This window comes from Neltuma alba, unplaced genomic scaffold, assembly GCF_004799145.2.
Source record: "Neltuma alba isolate B1F8T4 unplaced genomic scaffold, ASM479914v2 tig00012081_pilon, whole genome shotgun sequence".
NCBI lineage: Eukaryota > Viridiplantae > Streptophyta > Magnoliopsida > Fabales > Fabaceae > Neltuma > Neltuma alba.
In genome coordinates this window covers 1,139,256-1,151,751 of record NW_021636640.1, presented here as the reverse complement: position 1 = coordinate 1,151,751, position 12,496 = coordinate 1,139,256, and the positions used below count along the sequence as shown (strand labels likewise).

The 12,496-nt window shown below is 35.2% G+C and overlaps 3 protein-coding genes and 1 pseudogene across 3 annotated transcripts in view; 1 reads left to right on the top strand and 3 right to left on the bottom strand.

Annotated features, from left to right (window-relative positions):
* Positions 1 to 263: 263 nt before the first annotated feature.
* On the bottom strand, positions 264 to 1,149 carry LOC114722103 (citrate-binding protein-like). Its single transcript, XM_028908038.1, has 2 exons — positions 892 to 1,149; positions 264 to 647 (listed from the first exon to the last, which is right to left on the bottom strand). The coding sequence occupies exons 1-2, from the start codon at positions 1,147 to 1,149 to the stop codon at positions 264 to 266; spliced, it is 642 nt and encodes a 213-aa protein (XP_028763871.1).
* Positions 1,150 to 3,323: 2,174 nt separating this feature from the next.
* Positions 3,324 to 12,496, bottom strand: part of LOC114722106 (citrate-binding protein-like) — a 29,141-nt gene continuing 19,968 nt past the window's right edge. Inside the window, exons 3-5 of the mRNA XM_028908041.1 lie at positions 12,384 to 12,389; positions 4,086 to 4,348; positions 3,324 to 3,716 (exon numbers count right to left, since the gene is read on the bottom strand). Coding sequence (XP_028763874.1) covers positions 3,324 to 3,716; positions 4,086 to 4,343 — 651 coding nt within the window. The 5' untranslated portion in view covers positions 4,344 to 4,348; positions 12,384 to 12,389. The remainder of the gene's footprint in view (positions 3,717 to 4,085; positions 4,349 to 12,383; positions 12,390 to 12,496) is intronic.
* Positions 4,986 to 5,549, bottom strand: LOC114722035 (citrate-binding protein-like; annotated as a pseudogene).
* On the top strand, positions 5,746 to 7,885 carry LOC114722104 (thioredoxin Y1, chloroplastic). Its single transcript, XM_028908039.1, has 4 exons — positions 5,746 to 6,030; positions 6,623 to 6,711; positions 6,826 to 7,003; positions 7,460 to 7,885. The coding sequence occupies exons 1-4, from the start codon at positions 5,842 to 5,844 to the stop codon at positions 7,523 to 7,525; spliced, it is 522 nt and encodes a 173-aa protein (XP_028763872.1). The 5' UTR covers positions 5,746 to 5,841; the 3' UTR covers positions 7,526 to 7,885.

Here is a 12,496-nt window from a genome sequence, read left to right as displayed (position 1 = left end):
TTTGTCCTGAAACTCTTTCCCTGTGATATGAAACACTCTCAATTAAAGGCACCTTGTTCCTTTTAATTATTATCTTAAATACTAGTTCACTAAACAATTCTCTTTAATGTTTTATTTAAATGAAAATATAATCATCGGCTAAGGAAAATAATATAAAACTTGGACTGCAGATAATAGAAAAGTCTATAATTATAATATAGATGGTACAATCAAGTGTTTAAAACTCATACATGTTTAATGTACTTCATATTATGATTAAATTATCACTTTTTGTATATTTTTATATCTCTCCATCTGGATTCCATGTAATAGCTTATATGAGCAGGAGCAGCATAGACCCCACATTTGAAGTACAAGTCACCGGGCCCTTGATCATTCGTTTGATACTTCTTCTCTCCATCAATGAACACAGTCACAGTCCCTCCATCCACATCATGGATTAGGTTAAGCCTGAACCACTTATCATAGAGATTCTTAGCTATTAAGTCTCCACTGTAGAACCTCATATTTCCATCGTATATCCTCAGTATTGCTGTGGTGGCACCGTGGGATGCACCATGGATCTGTGCTACTGTAGCCCCAGATGTTCCATTTGGCACAAAACCATACCCTTCAAATTGCCAAACCCCAGAATGGTAGTCAAGCCCCTAGACAAATAAAGATAGAATAACTGTCAAGTGCTTCTTTATATCAAAATACATGCTGATTGAGACGGCAAGTTTCCAGTGAGACATTTTCTTGTCTGGGAGGTACTACTAATCTTTCATTGTTCTTCCTTTCTCCTCTCTCCTTCTAAAAATGTCAGAATTTAATGAGCTAAGGAGAAAACATAGATATGAAGACAAACAAAACAGTGTTTATATGCAGATGAAGAGCATGAAGAAAAAGTACTTTGATGCGAATTTCTGTGCGAGGCTGAGTATGACTGCTAGGACTGTGAGGCTTGTCATTAGCATAGACGCACATGCGATGGACTCCATCTTTGAAGCTATACCTTTGGTCTAATGGAATGTTATATGGCTTTTGGATCACAATATTTTTATCTGTTAGAGGGACAGGGGTGAAGCCATCAGTAGGATCTCCACCATTTACTGCCACACATACCGAAAGGAATAGAGATACAAGCAGAAAGCTTAAAGTGCTCTTCATTTTTCTCTTTGCTCAATCTTACTCTTTGATCTCTCTTTAGGAAGGTGTGATCTCTTAAGCACAAGACCAATGCCTTTATATACATATAAACCCAAGACACTAACTTTTTTGGGTTCAACTGTGAAGTTTACTTTAAAGTTAAAATTTTGTTAAAACAAATATTTTTTTTAAAGAACTTAATGGCTTAGTATATTAGATTTAGAACAAATTGTACGATGTTTAGGGTAGAAACAATGCAATGGTCAAGAGGTTTAAATATTAATTAATGTGTTTCATGTCAATGGCGCAATCCCTACGCTTCTCCTCCTCCCCCCCCTTCCCCCCCTCCTTCCAATAAAGGAATAAAGACACTTATACGGGTCCAATACCTACTTTTATCTCCTAGAAACAAATGGATTTGCACAAATACATGTGTGAAGACGGACATCAACTTAACATTGTTGCACGAAAAATTATTTTAGAAGTAAAACAAATAGAACTCTATGTTGGGAGTGTTCCTATTTTCAAGATAGGAAAGAGTATGGGACAAGCTAGTCGTTCAAAAAAAATGTCTACTCTTTTTGGCCAAAAAAATAGTAGTTGTCAAAACAGTGGGAAATTAGGTCTAGTACAGACACAAGCAGAATGCTCAAAGTGATCGTCATCATTTTTCTCTTTGCTCAACCTTTTCCCTGGATGTCTCTCTTAAGGATGGTGTGAGCTCTTAAGCAGCAGAGGCCATACACGCGCACACACACAAACCCAAAACACTTGACTTTTTTAAAGTTACTTGAAAATTTGTTGAAAAAGCATTCTTGCAAAGAGCTAAAAAGCTTAATTCATTATTAGACTTGGAATGAACCGCCTATCGTTTAGGGTCGACTAAAACATTAATGTGTCTTATATCAATAGCAATCCCTATGCCCTTCTCTCTTAAAAATATACATGGACAATAATATAGGTTCAGTACTTCAGTTCCTATTTTAATCTCTTAAAAATAAATGGAATTTACACTAATCCATGTGTTGAGACGGAAATCGGCATACCCTACATTGTGACGCAAAAAATAATTTTAAAAAATAACATAAACAGAACTCTAGTAAAGGTGTTCCTATTTTCAAGATAGAACGAGTCAATGAGACAACGACTAGTTAAGTCTTTTCTTTAAGTTGATAAAAATAATTGCTAGATCCATGCAAATCTATTTAGTATGTTGTTTGGAGGTACATGAATGTTTTGTCATGTGTGTACTGTGAATTTGGGAGAACCACTCAGAGACCGAAAAAATAATCTCATTAAGGTGACGGCAAGACATTGTGTGAGGACAAGAATAGCGATTGGGATATCCATCATTGTGGTGTTGGACATATTTTGGAGATTTTGTTATTTTATTATACTGGCTTAAACAATTCATTTTCTAGGTTATGTAGTTGCTGGAGTCAGTTTTGTCTTTCGTGATTAGTCCATATTGGTTTGGGAATGGAAGCTGCAACCACTGAAAGGAATCATATATGATTTTGGTGGAACCTTAAGCCAAGGGCCTATTGGCATGCCTCCTCATTAATGGTTAGAATTAGTGTCCTAATTAAGTCGAGTAACTTTTGAAACTGACCATATTATTGAACTTTTAAAGTCATGTCATTTACGTAACAGGATGATTTTTAGCCGCATTTGACTAATAGATTTCAATTTAAATAGCCGCCTACCCTGGTCGGTTGAAATGAATTTTGCTTGTTCCCATTTACTTAAAGATGCTTACAATGTGTGTTTAAGAGGATAATGACAATTAAGGTGGATATAAATGAACAAAAATAAGAACCATGAGCGATGGCAGTTCTGATTTTTTAACTTATTATCATTGCTCAATTTAAAATTCCACGCACACTCCCAACTTCTTCGTGTGGAGTAATCAGGCAGAGGAATATCACTTATATATGCACAGCAATGTAAGAAATGACATACATTTCCATCTTTTAGCATCTCATCATATTTCGTAGATTGTTGAATTAGAAGAAAGCACTATATTAAATCATGTTTAAATAGGAATGACATGATTGCAACGCAAGAGGATAGTGTACAAGTAAAACACGGTCGTGAGCTGTGGAGAAAACAGTAACTAATGCAAAACTCTATAAAGTCAATAACAAGATTGTACAAGTACATAGAAACCATGCATGTTTGCTGTGATCAGGTAATCACTTTTTGTATATCTTAATGTCTTTCCACCTTGATTCCATGTGATAGCTTTGATCACCAGAAGAAGCATAGACCCCACATTTGAAGTAAAAGTCACTGGCTCGTCCTCTATCCTTCCCACGAAACTTTTTCTCTCCATTAATGAACACAGTCACAGTTCCACCATCAACATCATGGATCATGTTGAGTCTGAACCACTTATCATAGAGATTCTCAGCAACCAGCACTCCGTTATAGTACCACAGACTTCCACGGTCTATTTTCAGCATTAATGTGGTCGCACCCTTGCCCTTGGGTGCTCCTCGGATCTGTGCTATTGTAGCCCCAGATGTTCCACTTGGCACAAATCCATACCCTTCAAATTGCCATACCCCTGAGTGGTAGTCATATCCCTACAGATGCAAAAACAGTCAAGTGTTTGTGCATACCTAAAACCTATGCAACTTATTCAAAACTAAAAAAAGAACACTGCACCACGATGTATTCTTACTCCAAGTAGTTACATTCATTTGTGTCACTTTTTTTCTGACTATATGAATGATTGAATGCAAACGATACCATTTGATGATGTTCAAGAGTAGTTTTTGCTATGAGATTATCAGGCAGGGAGGCTTTTATGGAAACATCTTTCTTGTTTGGGAGTTATTTATAAGGAGAGAACAATGAGCTTACCTGAATTTTAATGAGCAATGAAAATAGTAGAGATAAAGGCAAATATAAACAAGAAGATGTGTTTGTAAATTAAGAGTATGAAAAAGTACTTCGATGCGAATTTCTGTCCGGGGCCTAGTATGGCTGCTAGGACTGTGAGGCTTGTCATTAGCATAGACCCATAACCGACGAACTCCGTCTTTGAAGCTATATCTTTGGTCTAACGGAATGTTATATGGCTTTTGGATCACAAAATTTGCATCTGTTAGAGGGACAGGGGTGAAGCCATCAGTAGGATCTCCACCATTTACTGCCACACACACCAAAAGGAATACAGATACAAGCAGAAAGCTCAAAGTGCTCTTCATTTTCTCTTTGCTCAATCAAAGTCGCTTGTGGAAGGTGTGAGCTCTTAAGCACAAGAGTAATGCTCTTATATACATATAAACCCAAGATACTAACTTTTTTGGGTTCAACTGTGAAGGTTACTTGAAAGTTAAAAAATTGTTAAAAAAAACTTTTTCTTTTTTTAATGTAAGAACTAAATAGCTTAATGAATTAGATTTAGAATAAACTGTACAATGCTTAGGATAGAAACAATCCAGTGGTCAAGTGGGTCAACTAATTGTTAATGTGTTTTATGTCAATTACGCAATCTCTACGCTCATCTCTTTCAAACGAAGAATATAGGCACTGATACAGGTTGATGAATCCAATTTTGGCTTTGTGCAGATTAATCCATAAATTTGGCCAAGGAGCCGCAACTGCTGAAAAGACTCATGATTAGAGGGATAGACAACAGAGAACTCTAGTTCCCATGTGAGACATGAGAGTTTGATTTACAGTGGAAGTGCACCGTCCTCTTAACATGAAATTAAGAAGTAACAACGTTCTTAAACACAATTCAAAATTGTTAAAAAGAACTGTAACCAATCGAGAAGTTTAAAGTCATAGTAAATACGGGTACAAGTACTTGGGAGTAACTTATGTTTGCAGGACTATAAATAGAATCAGTGATCACATTGTGTATATATATTGATGTCTCTCCATCTTGATTCCATGTAATAGCTGAGATTAGCAGAAGAAGCGTAGGCCCCACATTTGAAGTACAAGTCACCTGGTCCCTTGTCCCTCACTTGAAGCTTATTCACTCCATCAATGAACACAGTCACAGTTCCCCCATCAACGTCATGGATTATGTTGAGTCTGAACCACTTATAGAGATTCCTAGCCACCAAGACTCTATTATAGTACAACAGATTCCCATGTTTTATTGTCAGCATCAACGTTGTAGCACCCTTGGCTGCTCCATGGATCTGTGCCACTGTAGCCCCAGATGTTCCATTTGGCACAAAACCATACCCTTCAAATTGCCATACCCCTGAATGATAATCAAGACCCTACATAAATAAACATACAAAAAGCATCAAGACTTTCTTCATATAACTGAAAAAATTGAAGATAAAGGCAAATATGAAGAAAAATACGTTGATGCGAATTTATGTATGGGGCCTGGTATGGCTATTAGGATTGTGAGGTTTGTGATAAAGACAATACGATGTTGCTCGTGACATAGGACAAAATAAATTAAAATTAAGATTTTAAATCTGAATCAGAATAATCAGATTAGATAAATACAAAAAGTGAAAAGAAAAAGAGAACAGATTTAAGAAACTGTATTGTGAAATGCGTAATTTTTTTCCTTGGGCCCATCAGGGTGATCAGTAAATTGTACTCGGTCTCGGTTGGCCGGCTTCGGCGGGCAATCAACTTATTCGCTTTTCCCAGGGATATTTTCATTTTGGGACCGTCCACACATACGCAGTTGAAGGTATCTTCAAGCCCCGAGCTCTTCGGTTCTCTTCCATGGCGGTCTCGGTTTCATCGTCCGCGATTCCTTCTTTGAACTTGGAACTTTCCACTCGTTCATTACATTCTTCTAACTCGATAAAACTATCTTCCCTTGCGTCGCTGCAATTTCCAGTGCAGACCCAGCTTCTTCGAATTGGCGGCCTCGGGGTCTCCACTCCCTCCCGGCCTCGAACCCTTCCTTTGGTAACAAATTTTCCGTTTTGCAAAGCTGTAAATTTCGTTTTTTCCCTTGTTGGTTCAGTGGAATGCGTGTTGGATTTTTGCGATTATTTGTTGCAGTTGAGCTTCGTTGGTCAAATTCAGTTGTTCAATTCTTAATCGAATTACAAAATAATATCGTTCTAAATGTACTGAGTTGCGAAAGTGGTTACTCTTTGATTATTCCGTTTTCGAATGATTAATGGAATAAGCGGGCAACTGAAATTGTCAGTAGCAAGCAAAAGCATTTCTTCTATTTTTCACGGTTTCAATTAGTGATATTTCACTGTTGATACCTTTTCGGCTTCACGAAGCGAAGATTTGTCCCTGTAAATAAGGTTTTAAATGCTTCTATTCGCCAAGCTTATGTATGGGTTTTTTTTGCATCTGCAATGAAGTGGTTGTAGTTTCAACGTTTACTCCCAACTAGATATGGTCCTGTGCATCGGATAGAGTTTGAGGAATCGGTCCCAATATTCAAAATTTATAAATAGTGCGGCTGATTATAATTTTTACATTTTATGTCAATGATTATAGTGATATTGATTATGTACTGACTGAAAATTTGTTTCTGTAGGTTAAAGCAAAGAAACAAACTTTTTCTTCTTTTGATGATTTGCTTGCTAATTCAGAGAAACCTGTCTTGGTTGACTTTTATGCAACCTGGTAACTTCATACCCTCCCTTATCTATATGCTTCTCTGGGTCTGCATATCGGTTAGGAGTTCAATAACTTATTATGTCATCGGATTCAAATTAGTTATCCTGCCCTGGTTCGCAGGTGTGGTCCTTGTCAATTTATGGTTCCCATACTAGATGAAGTAAGCACTCGGCTTATAGATAAGATACAGGTAGTGAAGATTGATACTGAAAGGTATCCTAGCATCGCTGACAAATACAGAATTGAGGCATTGCCTACTTTCATCATCTTTAAGGATGGAAAACCTCTTGATCGCTTTGTAAGTTGAATTTATCTTTGTCATCATAACTGTCCTCCATGCATGGTGGTTAACTTGTGTATCTGCAACTAGTCAATATATAAAGCGTCTTTATCTGGTTGAACCACCTAATGCTTTCAGTTTGATTACGAACTTGATATTGGCGTGCCCCTTCATGTTAAGATGGATGGTTGTGTTCTTCTAATTATGATGCTGGAAATCTAGTCGGTGCTTCAAAAGTTGGCATGTAGTGTAAATGTACTATGACTATTCCTTAGGACCTCAGCACTATCCTAACAACGGTTACTGCTTTTTTCTTGCACTTAATGTCATTTTATTTTGGAAGCGACCACTGTGATGCTACACTGTTTTGAATCTGACGACTGAGATACCTTTGAAACAACTGTCTCCTCTCTTTTTCATACTCTGTTTAGGAATTGAAAACTAAGAAAGAGCCTTACATTTTATGTTCTGCAGGAGGGAGCATTGACTGCAGATCAGCTCATTGAACGCATTGAGGCCGGTCTCAAAGTTAAACAATAACCCTTGTTAACCCATATTATTAGTATTACCCAATATTTAGACACCGGTTTTAGAAATCCTGCATGAGGACATCTGTCACTTGATTATGTTGTCTTTCTCCTCTGCAATCACTCCCCTCCAATTTCATTATTTTGTTACTCATTCAATCTTTTCTAGCAGTGTTAAAGAAGCTTGTTTCTTTTTTCTTTTTTTTTTTTTCTTTTTTTGTTTTACCAAAGGAGGTTGTTTGATTGAATGCTGATTCTTTCGGAATACAGGGCGCTATGTTTTTCCAAATATTTTTTGGGACGTCATTGTTGTATCTTATAAGACGTGCAAATTCTGAACTTGAGAACTGGTCTCAATTTTGTTAGCATGTTATATAATTTTGCCTAAACAATGACCAGGAAAAAGCTCATGGAAAATGAAAACAGACCTGTGCTCTGGTTTTCGAGAGGCTAGTCTCTCCTCTCCCACAAGTCTGTGACAAAAACGTTCCCACTGCCAAAACCCACCAAAAAGGGAGAAGAAACGCAACAGGCGGTCGTTTTATTTTCCCTTCAAACAGATATCAGATTTCTCTATTAAGGGTGTGTTTGGATAGAAACCAAACCATGGTTTCAGAAGTGCTTTGACGGATTACGAAGTAAATATGTGGAGGAGATTATCTCGTTTTGCGGAAAAGTGCTTCTGAAACCACGGTTTTGGGATACCCAAACAGGTCCTAACCCCTCTATCTACTCTTACTTGGATCAGCAAAGCCCAATTCCTGCTGCTGCTGACATTTTAATGGGCAACAAAATGGAACCCAACTTTCGTAGAAACTGGGAGTTATGCGCGCATCTATGCTGCCCTTCCCATCAAATAACTTTAAATTGAGCATTGGATCCCCCCGGGGGGGAGAACTCTTATCTTCTAAATCTAGTGTTATACTCCCTCCGTTCCTTATTATAAGAGACAAATAACCGAAGTACGTTGATCAAAAAAACAGTTAAAATTAGTTAAGAACAATTAATGTGTAAAAAGTATAATTTTTTTCCAAAAATACCCTCATTAATAAGGAGAAAAAGCATGAGAGAGAACAATTAAATTATTAAAAGAAAGAGAAGTGGGAGGGAGAGAGAGTGTGAGTTGGAGATAATAAATATGGGTAAAACAGTAAATCAACACAAAAAAGTAGAGACAACTTGTAAGTGTCTCTTATATATAGGAACATGCCATAAGCATCAAATATCTCTTATAATAAGGAACGGAGGGAGTATTAAAGTGCTAATAACGACAATAAGTTTTATCTCACCAACTCTTAACTAATTTCACAATGAGAATGCATGGGCAGCAACTGCTGTGATTTTTTTTTTTTTTTTTGGCTTGTCATAACTTTTTATGGGATTGGATTTTGCTATTTTAATTCAAAAAGAATAGTCTTCGTTGTGACCGAAAAGACGGGGATGAGTAATTAAATATATATTATTTAATTTTATATATTAAAAGCGTCATACTACTATAATAAAATATACTACTATTAACTGATTTATGTCTTTAGTATCATTTATAAAATTAAGACGATGGAATAAATATGTTGTATGCGATGAAATCACTGGACACTTGGCATCAGTGTTGTGGTTTTGTTTCGAGGCATTGTTGTCGGCTTCAGGTTCACTAATAATCTGTTCTGTATATTATAGCGTGAGATTTTTAACAGTAATAATCGATTAAACTGCGATTTAATTAAACTTGGAAAAGGAAACAAAAAATCATGAGGAAGGATTTCAACCGCAGAAATGATGAGTTGCCTTTCCATGGAAAAGGAGGAACCCCGGGGCCTGAAATCTAACTTGGTTGCGTGTTGAGTGGTCAGTCTGCCGAAAGATGCCCAGGGCCCCACCTCGCCACATGGCTCCCCGCTCTTCTCTCACCCTTTTTATTTTCTCTTTTTATTGCTTTTTAATTCTAAAATACTAATTTCCATTATCTAAAATTTACGAGAACTCCATTGGTTTGATGACAGGCTTCCAATGCAATGTAATATTACCTTCGTTCTTTAATATAAAATTTTATTTAATTTTTATTTTGAATCTAAATATAAAACGTCGATTTACTTTGTCTTTCATATTTATGTATTTTTTTTAAAGTAGTCCTTTTAATAATAATAGTTCTAATTATGATACTTGATTAGTAAGGATATTTTAGAAAAAACAATATTCATTTATTATAAATAATTAACTTAATTCATTTTTTTAATCTACTCAAATTAATCAACTAGCTATTATATTTAGGACTAGAAATAGTATTAATTATCATAAATATGTTTCTCACTCTTAATTTGGATAAAAAATTAGAAAGTAAAAACAGAGAAGAAAAAATTTTAATTTTTAAAGTTTTTTTTCTCTTTTCTCAGGATTTTTTTTGGACGTTAGAAAAAGAGAAACGGGTTTATTGGAAAGGAACATCTGCCGTTGCCGACACAACCGTAAACTTAACTTGGGCCCCACCGCCCATTACCTGCCCGGCTGCCCCTGTCTCCTCGTTCCGCCCCACTCTTCTACCCTCCCTTCTTTTACCTTTTTGTTTTTTGCCATTTTAATATAATTGTTATAGGACCCGTTTGGATCGGTTTATAAATTATCTTTTAATAATGATTTACAGAATACAAAATAAGTATATAAGAAGAATTTTGTCTCAGCTTGCATAAAATGTGTTTATAAAAAATTTCTATCACTCTATCAAACGAGGCCATAATCTCAAACTTGTTCTGTTTCGGTGATTCAAAATAACTCTTTGAATTATCGAATGTTTGTCTCTTTAGAAGGTCTTTCATTGACTAACTTATTACTGAGAAATTTGATATTCATAAAGAAGTATGTCAACTTGGCCCCCAAAAAAAATGGTCAACAATTAATTAACTATAAATCATGTTTTTTTTTTTTTAAAATGCCCACATTTAGTTTATAAATATATAAATACACTCTAGCCCCAAAAACATTTTGTTTGTGTCAATCTAATAATTTATTGCTAGTATGTAATTAATAATTAGTTACCGACAGATGTGTAATAAAAAATGTGAGGGCATAAATAGAAGTAAGCAAAATAATAAATAAATAAATAAAGTGTTCAGAAAAAACACCAAATGGTTTTTAAATTCAAGATGCATGGAGATGTAATATTGAAACTGAAGATATTTATGTGAAATACTTTTATATTTAAAAAAATGAGAAGTATTGTGAATTCTGAGTTTCATTTTCACGAGATGAAACAAGAACACGTGGCAACATATATGCACAAGAAGGTTAGATTATGGACCCTTTCTCGTCATGTTGTATGTTGTGCGTGTTTTGCGGAGAATGAAATCTTTTGGATTAACACTAGGCAGGTCCCTCTTAATATTTTATCATATCCACTATTTTTCGTTTCTTCTGCTCAAATTTTCCACGTGTACCAATACCGTGACCACAACATAGCCCAATTTGACTGCGAAGTCCCGATTTTATTTGAAAGTGTTCTAATAGAAGGAAGCTAGACACTTTAAATATCATTTTCTTAGTTTGATCTTTGAGACGGTATATAGAAAAAAAATATATTATTAAGAGGAGTTTTCGTTACGACGCTAGACAGTATTCTAAAAAATCAGTCTCTTATCTTTCAGGGAGTGAAAAAATATTTTGGGCAACCAAAAAAAAAGTTATCTTAGACAAGATTACCATATTAAATCCATAGAACTTCATTTCAAGGAAAAAAAAAGGAAATAAAATCATTGATGAGTGGGTCCACTCATGGAGATAACCTTTTGAATTCGGACTTCCAGTGATGATAGCTCCAACATCCAACATGTCAACCACATGCAATCGAGAAACGTTTAGGGAGCCTTTCATATTTATAAATTAAAAAAAATCCTAAAAGGTTATTTGAAAAAAAATTGAATCGAAAAATAGAAAGAGCTGGTTTGTGTGGTCCACACTCTCCACTCTACAAGCACAGCACTGGTGGAGAGCATTTATCCAACTGAAAATGGATTGTTCAACTGTACAACATAACCGACTCTACCGACTTTTTTAAGTTTAGCGGGCACCTCTCTCTCTTTGATGTGACTGTACACGTAGTCTAGAGATTTGACACATCCCTTAATTTTAATTTTATTGAGCTTTTTTATATTTTATACTACTTCCGGTCCTTATTCTAAGAGCCAGTTGACTAATTTGAGAATATTAAAGAAATAAGTTAAGTTAGTTATTTATCCTAAATAGGTGTTGTCTTTTTAAAAATATCCTCGCTAATCAAGTGTATTGACTAGAATTATCATTGTTAGAAGGGTTACTTTGAAAAAAAATATAAATATGAGAGACAAAGTAGATTGAGGTTTTATATTTAGGACTAAAATAAAAGTCAAACAGAATCTTATATTAAAGAGCGGAGATAGTACTTCTCTAACCTTAAATATAAAAACTGGCAAGGGAGTTCTTTTTAATATAAATATAGAGTAGGTCTCCTTGAAAATATTTTTGACATTCAAATATCTCATAGTATTTTATATGCTCCTTCCGTCGTATTAAGACCCATTTAACTAATTTGATTAGATTAAGTAAGTTAGTTAATTATAAGAAAAGTGAAATATTTTTCCTAAAACACCATAATTATTTTTTTTAATACATTCTCTCCCTCTTCTACTTGATTATGGTTGAGAAAATACTCATAGAAGTAATTTAGAGAAAATTGATAAATATGAGAAATATGTCTTATATTTATGACTAAACTAACTCAAGAATTAGACCCTATATTAAGATACGGAAGAGTAGTATAATTGCTAAATAATGCTGAACTTGTTGGCTCTCTTATTTCTCCAACTTTTTTTGCCGCCTGATGTTTCTCCCCAAACTTCGCTCACTTCTTTCTTAATTCTCACTGCTCCAGTGCTCCCCATCCTCCTCCCATTATATATTTCACTCTTTCTTCCCATTTATTTATCACAGATTATCTTTCTAATTAATTTTATATCGA